The sequence below is a fragment of the Ichthyophthirius multifiliis genome (assembly GCF_000220395.1).
Source record: "Ichthyophthirius multifiliis unplaced genomic scaffold scaff_1120509250960, whole genome shotgun sequence".
NCBI classification, from domain to species: domain Eukaryota; phylum Ciliophora; class Oligohymenophorea; order Hymenostomatida; genus Ichthyophthirius; species Ichthyophthirius multifiliis.
In genome coordinates, this window is record NW_004086337.1 from 21,613 (window position 1) to 35,146 (window position 13,534).

Consider the following 13,534-nt stretch of genomic DNA (forward strand, 5'->3'; position numbering starts at 1 on the left):
GATATCAATTGTAAATCTACAGTAGGTATAGGCTCTTTCATTTTATTTCTTATAAAATCAATAAAAAAATCTACTTTGTCTTCAAATAAAATCCATAAATAATTTCTCATTTCTTTGTTAAGAATTTCTTATGTGTTTTTTTCTTAATGGACGTTATTCTTTTTTATAAAAGTCCTTTATATCCAACTTTATACATAAGCCCTCCAACCTACATTCTCTTGCATTAAATATACCATTCCGCATCTCGAAACAGTCGCAGGAGAAGCTACTTTCAAATCTTACACTTCGAATAGCATTCTCATTTAATTTCTTAGTTTAATTCTCTAACCATTAGCTAAACATAACATCATATTATCATCTAATACTGTATTCATATTTCAATCCATAAAGCATCTACTGGCCCGTCAAAAACTACCCATTATCTTAATTCAGTTTCATCACTAGAGGAATTTCTCATAATTTAAGAGGCTAAGCCATCCTGCCATTCTTATGTAAAAGGATTTACTTCCCCATATAATTCACCCATGCTTATACATTTTGGGTTCACTATGTGAGTTATTACTTCCTAAAATCTCTTATCTGTAGTATTTTTGTTTTTTTTGAGTTCAGTCATACAATCTTATAATAATTAAAAACAAGTTGTTTTCCCAGAAGTAGTTTAACCGACTAACATCACACCAAATCTTACATTGAAAGTATCGAAAAGCTAGATGCATTTTTCCTTCATTAAAGCAACATTCTATAATCCAAGAGTATTGAAAGAAAGGTTTATTTAATTAGAAATTTCAGTATAGTCAGGATTTGGAATGACTTCATTAGGGAAAAGGTCCTAAATCAAAGCCTAGAAAAGGGGCAGATCGTCCTTCAAAAATTTAGGAATATTAGAGTCTCTCATTGCCCTAATTAATACTACGTCTTCCTTTAAATCCGGTTCTGCCCTTTTGAGTGTTCCAGCCATCACTAGCACGCTTTTAACTGCTCTCATACCGAAATCATAATGGTCTTATTGAGATAATTACTCGGAAGACAATTTGTATAATTAAACCATTTTTTTTGATAAAGGCTTAGCGTTTTCGAAGCCTTCAGCGAAAAGCATTATTTCAGCGATTAAACGATAGTCAGGAATCATCATTGAAACTGGTCGGAAAAGGACTTTTAGATTATCAGGAAGCTCTGTTCTGCCCGCATATCCGGGGTTCATGGTAATGAAAACTCCATAACCGTCAGCTTTTAGGTGTATTTCTCGATCTATAAATAGAAAAGTCTCGTCTTCTTTGATTCCTTTCATTAAAGCTTACCTAATAGTTAGTAATTATTAAGCTATAACGGAAAGTACTTCTATGTCTATACGATTGAATTCATCTAAACATGCCCAGGCTCCTTATTAAGCTAAACCAGAAAAAAGTCTACCCATCATCTAATATTCTATTTAGTCAGAACAATTAAATACAACGCATAACATTCCTAATGCTTTAGCTAAATCTTTTGTTGATTCCGTTTTTCCAGTACCCGCAGGACCAGCCGGAGCGCATCCTAGTTTAATACCCAAAGCTCCAGTAATAGTAATCCAGCATCTATCAGTTAGAGGAGTAATAACTAATCTAGAAGTAGCCCCTAAATACTCATTTCCATACTTGATTTTCTAATTAACTTATTTAACCTAAACATCCTCTTCTTCGTAATAATATCTCAGTTATTTCAACCAACTAAAGTCATTCACTGATGTCACAGAATCCTCACATAAACCTTCCAGAATATCTCTCGCATGTACATCCTAAGTAATTAAGGCGACTATACTTTTATGTTTAACAGGATCTAAGCCTGATGTAATTAATCGAGTTAATTCATCCAGATATTCCAGATTTGCAGTATACCAATTAAATAGAGAATTACCATTATCATCAGCTGCACTTATTATAGATACTTCAGTGTAATAAGTCCATTGTATATTTGAGATTGTGGCCACTATTTAAGCCGGGTGAAGCAAAACCCAGTCTTTTCGGTCTTTTACATCAGAATCAGTGCGGCATTTTTTAAAGTATTTTTTCATAGAATCCCTCATATATTCTTAGACTAAATTCAGCCATTTTTCAACTTCGCCTTTTGCAGGGAGGTCTTTTGAGAAATTGAGGTTTTCGCCTTCGGGGGAAATTATGCCTTTGATCATATTTGTGGCGTTTTAGTCCATATTCAGTCTGTAGATTCCATCAAAACATTTTTTAAGGTTTTTTTGTATAGCTTCTATATCACCTGCTTTTGCCATAATTTCAATTAGTTCATCGTTAGAAAGAAAATAAAAACGAGGGAATTCGACCCTTTTATCTTCTAGGTAATTATCTAGGGCTTTTTGTATGTTGTTGAGGGTGTCTTTATGCTTACGCCATGTATTTAGGGATTTCTCCTTTATAGAAATGACTTTTATTATACATTTTAGTTTGCAGGCTTTTCCCATTTGGTTTTTAAAGAATTTATCTACATGTTCAAATTATACAGTTTCTTCTTTTAATTTATTTTTTATTTCGTTAGAAGAGAATATGTTTTCTAAATAAATCCAGTTTTTTTAGACTGCGAGCATATCGTCAATTGTTTCCTGACAATAAAGAACGTTTTTTTGTAGTTTTTCGACATCTTATCTCATTTTCTTTAAATATCTAGAACCTAATATATTATTTAAATTAGCCAAATATTCATCTAGACTAGCAAATAAATCATCCACACAGTCCAAAACATAAGCTTCTTTAGTCCTTAACTAATAATGTTTATAGGGCGCTAGTTCGAATTCTTACTTCTCCCATTTTTCCTTTATGTTAGTGTATTATTTTTCTAAAACAGTCTCTTAAGTAGCCTATGTGGAGACTTCCTAAATTTCGTCCATGAATTAAACTACGTTCATGTCAATTAAATTTTTTAGTGTAAATTCATCGTTTATTTCAAATTCTTTCCCTATAATCTTCTTTATAGCATCCCAATGATAGTTTTTTAAGTTTTTATTTCTTAAAGCAATAACTACAGGCATTGTGTCTTTAAAACTATTCACAATTTATTTAAGTTCTGTCAAAATGACATTTTAAGGCAGTCTTTTGTCACATCTCTGCATTATTTTGGAATAAAATTCAGCTTTTTATCGAATTTCTTCTGTGTCTATATTATTAAACTTCCCTCCAATCCACCCTTAAGTAAGTTTTTTCCATTCCTTTAGCGATTTCCACATTAAATATATTAAATTGGATTCTTGTATTAGATTTTCGATTTCTTCAAATCTGCTAATTTATAAGCCAAGTGTATTCTCGTAATGGTTATATATTTTGGAATTTTCAGATAACTACCTGGCTTTATTATATAATTCTTCAAGCTCCATTATAGCCTAATCAGTGTCTATATCATGTGAGAGATATTTCATATCTTACAAAAGAAGATTAGTATCAAAAGCTTCCTTCATTAGTGTTGGAATAAGAACTTCTTTTACATCTTTCATGTATTTTTCAGCATTTCTTTCAGACATTTCTTCGCATTATTAAATAGTTTATTCAAGTCTTTTTTAAACATTTTATGTTTCATTAATTAATTACATATCGTCTTTTTTCATTTCAAATTTATTTTCTAATATTATATTTCTGATACTACATATATCTGAAAATTTCATTTTATATATTGGAAGTTATTTCTATATATTCCTTAATGAATTTTATTTATTTACAAAATCATCTATATTATTACCACCTCCTATTAATTATTATGTTACATCATCCATCCTAAATATTTTTGTATAATATATATATAATATATAAAAATATAAATTTATATATTTATAAATTTATTTATTCATATATTTATATATTTATATAATTGTATATATATGTATGTAGTTACCATTTTTTAATTTAATAAGTCCTTTCTTATATCATTATAGGCATGAAATTAGCAAAAACCTTTATAATTTCATTTGGTTAAGGCACTATTTTTTTTCTTATTTTACTGCTATCAATTTTTAATAAACCTAAATCAAAAACGCTAGTTAATTCTCTTTCTAAGCTTTCTTTTTATTCTTATAGTTTTTTTATAGACCAAAAGAACATATCTCCTGCATTTCTTAATTTTTCGTTTTTGAAAATTTCAATGTTAATCTATTCATTTTCCCAAAACTACAAAAGATAGTTTTCGAAATTGTTTCTAATTTCTTCTTTACATCTATCAAAAGCCTATAAAATAAGTTCCTTTAAATTACAATTTTCCAATAATTCCTTATCAATAATTTCTTAAGCATTTAAATATACACTATTATTACCTTCCTTCCACCCTTCATTTACTACATCATCCCATTCTTCCAAAATACTAATATATTTTCCCATATCCGAATGTCTACTCCACCTTTCGAAAACCTAAATAGAGTTTACCCCATCTTAAATACACTTAAATAGACAATCTATGATAGTTTCAGCAGAAGGGTCCATTTTAAATCCATTTTCCACATATGTCTTTGACTATTTTTCTATCAAAGGTTATATTTTCGTCAGGACATAAAGTATCATCTACTTCTTCGTCTTCTTCTATATTTTCCTCGTTTTCTTCATTATTATTATTGTTTTCTTAGTTTTTTTTTCTATCTTCTCGAATTCTTACATGATATAAGATATTAAATTCTTTCTCTGTTTAATCACCGAAAGGTTTTGGGAAAAAATCTTTTATTTTTTCTATTTTTAAGTCGTCTTCTCCTTCTTTTATTTATGTGTCAAATTAAGGAATTAATTATACGTAAAAAGAGGTTCATTTTAAACTATTTTACCGACTTTTTCCTATAATAAAGCGAATCTTTCATCTACTAAATAAGCAATTTTGAAATTTAATTCATCTACACTATATTTATATATACCAGCCAGGGCTTCCATACTAATAAAATCCGCCAAATACGAAAAACGTAAAAAATTAATACATTCTTTCCTCAATTATGATCTTTATTCATAATTCATGGAATTATTGAATCCCATTTATTCATAAGCTGACTATTTATTTAAAATTGTCTCTTATTTTAGTCCTTAGTATTCTATTATTATTTAACATTACTATTTTATCTTAATAATCCTATTATTTCCTTAATTCATCTAAGCATTCATCAAAGCCTTTATTTACACCTTATCTACATAAATTCGAGTATTCCTAGATTTTAGAAGTAACATTTTTCCTTATTTACTCTTAGTAAGTCTTAAAATCCTACAAAGAAAAAGTATTTTCGCTACTGATATATTAATTATTATCCATAGAGATAAATCTCTGGCTTTCCATCATATCAAATGTAATAGATCTTAATTATAATATGGTTTTTCTTAAAACCGGATTTAATAAAAATAGTTTTTCTTTTAAAGAATTTGCGCAAATTTGAGTTTTATGCCTAATAATATTTGATCTCCACATTTTCAGAGTTTTCCATTTCCTAAATTTAGTAAAAAATCTAAGCTTTTTAATCTAATCATAATGTTAGCGTTCTTTTATCCATTCAGACAACACTATAAATTCAACCGGTTTTTCGTTTATGTAGTGTGTAAGTCCTCTTTTAGATATAGTGTAGTATTCTTTTAAACTTTCTTAGTTTTATAGGAAGCTTTTGTTGTTTGTTTTCATTGATTTATTGTGATTATTGATGTCTTTTGCATCCTTTTTTATGTCTCTGTTGTAGTCTACAACTTTTAAATTATATGGGTCGTCACAGTTTTCCCTAATTAGGTATTAGAATTCATGTACATGAACTACGTTTTTTAATATAAGTTCTATGTAAACATCTAAATTAGTGTTTCTTTCTTAATAATTAGAATTTTCATCAATTTTATCATCTTTATAGTAAATGGTATGGTGGATTAAATGCTCATTTTCTGTAAACTCCTCATGTTTTGAAGAGTAGAGGCTTTTATGAATAAAAGATTAGTTGAAATTGATAGAATATGTATTTAAGTATCTTTTATCCACATTCTATTATCCAGAAATTTAATCAATTAATTTTCTAGTTCTTTACATTTCCTATTCAGAAAAACCTTTAGATTTAAAAAAACCTTTATCTAAATTAATGGGAGGTAATAATTATTTAAAAAATTAAGTGGTTTAAAATTATTATTATTATTATTATTATTAGTATTATTATTATTTTATTATTATTATTATTATTATTATTTATTATAATGTACACTTTACGTTGTGTTCATATTTATACTTGTTTATATCTAATATTGCATATTGCTTGTAATTAAGTTTTAATTTTTCTCTATAAAATCACTATTTTGTGCAATTTTTGAATTATTTAATAATACAGATTATGGTAAATATACTATCGGTTGTAAGTTTTAGACTTTTCTTTGTTTATATGTTTTTAAACTTGCTGTTAATATTTTATTTTTGCTTTATTCTTCATCAGGACGTTTAACTGACGGCATTGTTCTTTTGTTAAATCCTTTATCATACAAACGATATTTTAATATGTTTATGTTTTTATCTTATTCTTACATATAATTTTTTTTTAATTTTATATATTTTCTTATTTCTAAAAAAAAAATTTTTTATTGTTTATTAATTATTGTTGTTTTATTTTATTTATAGAACATATTATATAATAAACATTTTTTTTTTAACAATATTTTTATCATAATAAATTCAAACTTACATTCTAATATTATAAAAAAAAATTAATACCTATAATTATTAAAAAAAAAATCATTTATATAATTTTTTAAAAAAATATTATAATTTTTTAAAAGTTAATATATTTTATTATATAATATATTTATAAAATATAATTTAAAAGAATTTATATTATAAATTTAAAAATATATATATATAATTAATTCAATTAAATATATTGAAAATTATAAGAATATATAATTTAATATCTAAATTTGATTTTATAAATTAAAATATTAATTTAAAATTAATATTAAAAAAAATAAAATAAAATATTAGAAATAAATAAAATAAATATGAATATTTCAATTAAATATCACATTCAATAAATAAATATAATTAGAATAATGAATATTAATAAAATATATTAACAAAATTATAACTATATAAAATTAAACTAAAATTAATATGTAAAAAAATAATATTCAAAGTATTAAAAATATTATGTATAATTTTAACATAAAAAAATTAAAAAAGCAAAAAAAATTATGAGTAAATAAATAATTAAATAATAATATATGTATTTATATAAATAAATATGTAAAAAAAATTTTTATATATATATATATATATATATATATATATATATATATATAGATATTTACATATATATATACATACACACTATTTATATTTTTTTTATTCTTTTTTTTATATTTTGTATATATATTATATTTATAATATATATTTTTTATTTTCTTTTATTTTTTTATAATTATTTTTATATTTATTTTTTATACTCTATATTATTTTTATTATTTTTTTAATTAATTTATTTTATTGTTTTTATTTGAATGAAATTATTTTAATAAATTTTATATTTTGTCTTGATAATTTTCATAATCATTATAAATATTTTCTTTTATGAAACTAAATAAAATATATATTTTTTTTTTAATAAAATTTATATATTATATAACTTATTGTTTTTGTAGTTTTTTTTAAATATCTTATATATAATATTTGTATTTCTCTTATTATCATATACAAAAAATCCTTATAGTATATTAAATTAGCTACAGTTATTTCATAAAAGGATATATCATATTATTTCTTTTTAGACTATAAAGCTGTTAATTATATAATTAATAAACTGATTTATATTATTTACTATGAAAGTTTAAAGTTTAATAATGTATTATTATCAAAATTATTTTATATTATTTTCCTATTATAATTATTATTAAAAATAATGTAGTATATTTATTATTTAAACAAATAAATTACTTACTTTTATATATAAAAAAACTTATCATATGATAACATATTTATATATGTATATTATTCCATCGTCTTAATATAATTTAAATTGGCAAATTGACTTATTATATTATTTTTTTAGATTATTTTTTTTTAAAAAAAATGCTTATATTATAAATATATTTCTAATTATGAAAAAAATATAATGTTATATTAATACGTGGATAAAGGCAAAAAAAAAATAAAAAAATAAAAAATAAAAAAATAAAAAAATAAAAATAAAAAAAATGAAATATCAATGGTTTTTTATATTTATTTATTAGTGAAAAATATAATATTTATATGAAAAATGAGAAAAATATAAAAAAAAATAAAAAAAAAATATATTAAGAAAAAAACTAAAATAAATTATTTATAAATATATAATATAATAATAAATAAATGTAATTATTTTTAAGATATTTAAAACTAAATAACATGTTGTATAACTATAATAAAAATATTATATATATAAAAAATAAAAACATATAAATATATCTAAATATATGTATATAAATTTATATATATATAAATATATATAAATATATATATATATTTAAATAAATATATATTTTTTTTTATATTTTTATATATTTATATTTTAAAAAATATATTAATTTTTTATATATAAATTTTTAAAAATATTTGTTTAATATTTTTTATAAATATAATTATTTTTATATTATCATTATTTTTAATATTTTTTAATATTATTTTTTTTTAATTTTTTTTTTTTATTATTCTTATTTTTTTAATTAATTATTTTTTATTTTTTTTTTATTTCATTTTTATATTAATTTATTTGTAATAAATTTTTTTATTTAATTTATTATTATATTTATATATTAATTTTTTTTATTTTTATTATATATAAATTTATTTATTTTATAATTAAAAAAATTTCATTTTTTAATTAGTTTTAATATAATTAATCTAATAAAAATATAAATATTAAAATTAACAATTTTTCAAATATCAAATATATATTTAAAGTAATTATTATATTAAAATACAATCTTTTATATTTAATATAATAAAAAAGAATTTTAATTTTATTTTATTCATTTTATTAAATATGAATTTTTTTGTTAAAATATATAAATTACAAACTATTTTTTTTTTAAATTTTATTATAGCTTTATTTTTTAAATAAATAACCAAATAAACATAAAAATTTTAAAATGTAATAAGAATATACATATTCAATACCATCTCTTAAAGATCTTAGAATTTCAAGTGGAAAAATTAATTTAAATTTTGAATCTAATAATAATACAATAATATAAGATGTTAGTTAAAATTTTTAAAATTTTCTTTTTTAAATATATCTAAAAAAAAATAAAGAAAAGAAGAAGTTCAAGAAGAATAAAAATAATAAACCAAACAACTGAAGAAAATTTTTAAATAAAAGAAAAATTTACAAAAATATAAAAACAAAAAACTTAAAATGATATAAATTTTATTATTGATTGTTTAAAAAATCATTTCGTATTTTACAATATAAAACAAAATCAAATGTAAAAATAAAAAACCTATATAATTATTATATATAAATATATATATAGTTAAAATTTAATATAAGAAATGTTTTATTGTTAATTGGAAGAAAACGAATTCATAATAAACTAAAATGATTCAGCATCTACTTTTTTTATCATTGAATAAGGCGTAATATAAATTCTTGTAAATTCAGAATCTAAATAAGACCTTATATCAGGCGACGGATTTGGAGAATTGGCTCTTTTATATGATGCTCCTAGAAGTGCTTCTTGCAAAGCAAAATCGGTCCTTGCTTTTTATGGGGATTAGATAGATTTACATTTAGGAGAGTAGTTTAGGAAATTAGTTTAAATGAATTTTAGGAAAATTTAAATTTTATTATGGGAAATGGATTTTTTAATGGATTGAATTTTCTTTAAAAAAATGATATTGCAAATAGACTTATTTTATAGAAATTTAATAAAAATTAAATTATTTTTAATGAGAATGATTCAGCTGTTTGTTTATTTATTTTAAAAGAGGGATAAGTGGAATGCTTTAAAGATAAAAAAAGCATAAGAATTTTAAATAAAGGAGATTTATTCGGAGAATCTGCTCTTTTAAATGGAAATAATTTGAGAACTTTAACGGTTAAAGCATTATCTGATGTAGAATGTTTAGGTTTAGGAAAAGAAGTTTTAGTGAAAATTTTAGGAGATTAAGTAGATATAATTGCATATAGAAATATGACTAAGTGGTATATGGATTAAGTAGAAGAATATTAGGCATTTACGAAGGAATAAAAAGAATTTTTGATTAATTCTTTAGAATTCGTAACGTATTAAAATGGGGAAGTTGTTTTCAAAAAAGGGGATGTTTTATAATAAAAAGAACTTGTAGTAATCTTAGAAGGAGAGCTTTTAGAATTAGGTAAAGCAAGTTTTATTAAAAAAGGAATTGTATTAAATAAAATATTTGAGAAAAATAACGATTAAGACATATTTTTTGAAAACGAAGTTATTTTTATAGGTAATAAGTGTGTTTTAGGAAAAATAAATATATAAAAAATGTTAAATTTTTATAATTTAGAAGATTTTAAATCATTAATAAAGAAAAATAACTAAAAAGAAAAAGAAATTATTTAAGAATAAAATTTTTTAAAAGAAAAAATTAGTTAAATAAAATTAAATGAATTAAAAGTAGTTTAGAAATTAGGATAAGGATATTTCGGAAGTGTTTATTTAGTGAATAATAATAGTGATAATTTTAATTAAGTTTTTAGTTTAAAATGTATATCAATACAAAAATTAGAATAATAAAAATAACTATGGAAACATATACAAGTAAATAAAAATAAAAATAAATATATATAAATATAAAAATATATAAATATATAAATATATATATATATATATAAATATATTTTTTTATACATTTATATGTATATATATATGTATCAATATCTATATTTTAATTAATTCATATATAATTTTATATTTATTAATATTTATATATTTTATATATTTGAACATTATATTATATTCAATTTTTTTTTTTTTATATATTTATTATTTTTATATAGAATGAAATTAAAGCTATGTATTTTATAAACTTTAATTTTATTGAAAAATTATATAAAGTATTTTAAGATTAAAATTGTGTATATTTTCTTCTTGAATATATATAAGGAATGGAATTATTTGATGTTATAAGAGAAATGGATTTATTAAATAGTTAAGAATCTAGAATTTTTATTAGTTAAATTATTTTAATTTTGGAATATTTACATTCAAATTATATAATTTATAGAGATTTGAAACCCGAAAATATAATGGTTGATAAATAAGGATATTTAAAATTAATAGATTTAGGTAGTGCTAAAATAATGTAAAATAATTCAGGATTTCTTTAAAGAACTTTTACTTTAATTGGAACTCCACATTATATGGCTCCTGAAATTATATCAGGACAAGGTTATAGCTATCCCGTTGATATCTGGTCTATGGGTATTGATATATAAAATTATTTTTATTTAAATTTAAAAAGGCATTATATTATATGAATTTATGTGCGGTCAAGTACCTTTTGGTGAAGAATGTGAAGATCCTTATGAAATATATGAATACATTGTTAGAAAAGATATATCTTTTCCATCATATATGGAAGATTAATAAGGATAAAAACTAATTAGATAATTTCTGAATAAAGTACCAGAAATAAGATTGGGAGGTTCTTATTACATTCTTAAAAATAATGAATGGTTTAAAAATTTTGATTGGGTATAAACAAATATATAAAAATATATATAAAAATTATACATATTAATATATATATATTAATGAATTTATTATATTATATATATAAATATATATATATATTTATTATTATATTTAGATTTTGCTTTAATAAAAATAAATGTCAGCTTATTTTTTACCATAATGTCATGTAGATTTTAATAAATGTAATTTAAAATCTTTATCTGAATAACTAATCGATGAAGATATACATCCCTGTGAAAATTAATCTTTTTTTTTAAATTTAGAAATTTTAAATACTGGAAATTTTAATAATAATATTTGAAATAAATAATTTTTTTTATATAATAATATTTTAATTTTTTATTTTTTCTATTTGTTTCTTAAATAATATTAATTATTTTATTTTTGAATTATATTAAATATGTAAAATTTTTAATATAAATAAATTATGTCATTTATAATTAAATAATTAAAAAAAACATATAAAAATTATAATAAAATTATTGATTTTTAATATTAAAAAATAAAACATAATTATAAATATTTTATATATCAATATTTTTTATTTCAAATATATATTAAGTATAAAATATATTTATTTTATTATTATTATCTAAATTAAAGAATATTTTTTAACTATGTGAATCTTTAATATTAAAATCGATTCTTTAATATATATTTTTAGATAAATATATGATTTTTTTTTATAATATTAATTTTTTTTTTTATTTAATATAATTACTAATTAAAATCTTTTTTTTGTTTTTTACTAATTATAATTTTTAATACATTTTTTTATCATAAAGTTTTTAATTTTTTAAATTGTTATATTTATCATTTGTTTATTTTAAAATATTTGTTTTAATATTATTTTTTATTATTAATTAAAATTTAGAATATTTTTATTGATTTATAATTATTAATTAATATTTTATATAATATTTAATTTTAATTTTTTTCATTTTATAATAAATTAATTATATTTAAAATATAAATAAAATAAACATTATTTCATTTAGTAATAATATATTTTCAAAATATTTTCTCATAAAAATATAATCAAGATATTAAAAAAAAATAATATTATTTATATGTGTTTTTGGTAATATAAATAAATTAATTTTTTAAATAAAATTATAAATTGCTATAAATATATAAAAAAAACCTATAATTAATATAATTATTATTATTAAGGGCGAAATTGAGTTTTTTAATTGAAAAATTAAATACTAAAAATATTAAAAATAAATGAATGTATAAATAATATAAATTATTATTATTAATATTTTTGTATTTATTATTATTAAAATTTTAATTATTATTATAATTTTTATTATTATTATTATTATTTTTATTATTATTATTATTATTATTATTATATTTTTATTATTGATATCATTATTCCATTTTTTTAATTAATAAAAATAATTATTTTAAAAATATATTTTTTTATTTTATATATAATATAATTTTATTTAATATTATAAACAATATATCTTTTAATTTTTTTTTTTCATTTATTTCTAAATATTTTTTTTTATTTTTATTTTTAAATAAAATATTTTTTTTATATTTAATTTTTAAATAATAATTTTATTTTTTGTTTAATATTAATATAATAAACCTTATTTTTAAAATAATTAAATTATATTTTTTTATTTTTTTTATTAATATAAGAAATAAAAATATATATAAAAAAAATTATATTATTTGTAATAATAATTATATTATAAAATATTTACTTTATATTTATATATATATATCAAATATGAAATATTAATATAAAATAAAAAAATAAAACTGAATCATATATAAATAATTAAAAAAATGATAAAATGCATTTCTTAAATTAAATTAAATACAAATTTTTTAAAATAAATATTAAAAATATATAT

The 13,534-nt window shown here is 19.2% G+C and overlaps 4 protein-coding genes across 4 annotated transcripts, besides 46 other annotated features; 3 read left to right on the top strand and 1 right to left on the bottom strand. All coding sequences in view use genetic code 6, as the record gives it.

Annotated features, from left to right (window-relative positions):
* Nucleotides 1–370: 370 nt before the first annotated feature.
* IMG5_119680 (hypothetical protein) lies at nt 371–4,451 on the bottom strand (the record flags this gene model as incomplete). The annotated part of the gene is made up of 2 exons (XM_004034438.1): nt 371–3,752; nt 3,871–4,451. The coding sequence occupies 2 exons, from the start codon at nt 4,449–4,451 to the stop codon at nt 371–373; spliced, it is 3,963 nt and encodes a 1,320-aa protein (XP_004034486.1).
* Nucleotides 3,792–3,856: a microsatellite.
* Nucleotides 4,452–5,104: 653 nt separating the features above from the next.
* Nucleotides 5,105–5,745, top strand: IMG5_119690 (hypothetical protein). Its single transcript, XM_004034439.1, has one exon. The coding sequence runs from the start codon at nt 5,289–5,291 to the stop codon at nt 5,634–5,636; it is 348 nt and encodes a 115-aa protein (XP_004034487.1). The 5' UTR covers nt 5,105–5,288; the 3' UTR covers nt 5,637–5,745.
* A 350-nt stretch (nt 5,746–6,095) lies between these two features.
* Nucleotides 6,096–6,166: a microsatellite.
* Nucleotides 6,167–6,764: 598 nt separating this feature from the next.
* Nucleotides 6,765–6,809: a microsatellite.
* Nucleotides 6,774–6,823: a microsatellite.
* Nucleotides 6,824–6,905: 82 nt separating this feature from the next.
* Nucleotides 6,906–6,961: a microsatellite.
* Nucleotides 6,913–6,958: a microsatellite.
* A 256-nt stretch (nt 6,962–7,217) lies between the features above and the next one.
* Nucleotides 7,218–7,279: a microsatellite.
* Nucleotides 7,280–7,290: 11 nt separating this feature from the next.
* Nucleotides 7,291–7,398: a microsatellite.
* Nucleotides 7,293–7,401: a microsatellite.
* A 694-nt stretch (nt 7,402–8,095) lies between these two features.
* Nucleotides 8,096–8,149: a microsatellite.
* Nucleotides 8,096–8,151: a microsatellite.
* Nucleotides 8,096–8,152: a microsatellite.
* Nucleotides 8,098–8,158: a microsatellite.
* Nucleotides 8,099–8,152: a microsatellite.
* Nucleotides 8,159–8,217: 59 nt separating the features above from the next.
* Nucleotides 8,218–8,249: a microsatellite.
* Nucleotides 8,250–8,367: 118 nt separating this feature from the next.
* Nucleotides 8,368–8,474: a microsatellite.
* Nucleotides 8,395–8,474: a microsatellite.
* Nucleotides 8,405–8,476: a microsatellite.
* Nucleotides 8,436–8,535: a microsatellite.
* Nucleotides 8,441–8,535: a microsatellite.
* A 23-nt stretch (nt 8,536–8,558) lies between these two features.
* Nucleotides 8,559–8,604: a microsatellite.
* Nucleotides 8,575–8,634: a microsatellite.
* Nucleotides 8,603–8,670: a microsatellite.
* Nucleotides 8,621–8,684: a microsatellite.
* Nucleotides 8,622–8,706: a microsatellite.
* Nucleotides 8,629–8,694: a microsatellite.
* Nucleotides 8,668–8,741: a microsatellite.
* Nucleotides 8,675–8,786: a microsatellite.
* Nucleotides 8,721–8,798: a microsatellite.
* Nucleotides 8,722–8,789: a microsatellite.
* A 930-nt stretch (nt 8,799–9,728) lies between the features above and the next one.
* IMG5_119700 (hypothetical protein) lies at nt 9,729–10,453 on the top strand. Its single transcript, XM_004034440.1, has one exon. The coding sequence runs from the start codon at nt 10,055–10,057 to the stop codon at nt 10,358–10,360; it is 306 nt and encodes a 101-aa protein (XP_004034488.1). The 5' UTR covers nt 9,729–10,054; the 3' UTR covers nt 10,361–10,453.
* A 272-nt stretch (nt 10,454–10,725) lies between these two features.
* Nucleotides 10,726–10,803: a microsatellite.
* Nucleotides 10,735–10,791: a microsatellite.
* Nucleotides 10,735–10,804: a microsatellite.
* Nucleotides 10,737–10,783: a microsatellite.
* Nucleotides 10,745–10,834: a microsatellite.
* A 5-nt stretch (nt 10,835–10,839) lies between these two features.
* Nucleotides 10,840–10,903: a microsatellite.
* Nucleotides 10,846–10,903: a microsatellite.
* A 309-nt stretch (nt 10,904–11,212) lies between these two features.
* Nucleotides 11,213–11,660, top strand: IMG5_119710 (protein kinase domain protein; the record flags this gene model as incomplete). Its single annotated transcript, XM_004034441.1, has 2 exons — nt 11,213–11,387; nt 11,428–11,660. Coding segments are annotated over 2 exons (408 nt in total), but the record flags the coding sequence as incomplete, so codon positions are not given.
* A 1-nt stretch (nt 11,661) lies between these two features.
* Nucleotides 11,662–11,714: a microsatellite.
* Nucleotides 11,671–11,756: a microsatellite.
* Nucleotides 11,671–11,771: a microsatellite.
* Nucleotides 11,772–12,336: 565 nt separating this feature from the next.
* Nucleotides 12,337–12,379: a microsatellite.
* A 529-nt stretch (nt 12,380–12,908) lies between these two features.
* Nucleotides 12,909–13,030: a microsatellite.
* Nucleotides 13,031–13,058: 28 nt separating this feature from the next.
* Nucleotides 13,059–13,091: a microsatellite.
* Nucleotides 13,069–13,134: a microsatellite.
* A 7-nt stretch (nt 13,135–13,141) lies between these two features.
* Nucleotides 13,142–13,226: a microsatellite.
* Nucleotides 13,165–13,248: a microsatellite.
* Nucleotides 13,249–13,534: the final 286 nt, after the last annotated feature.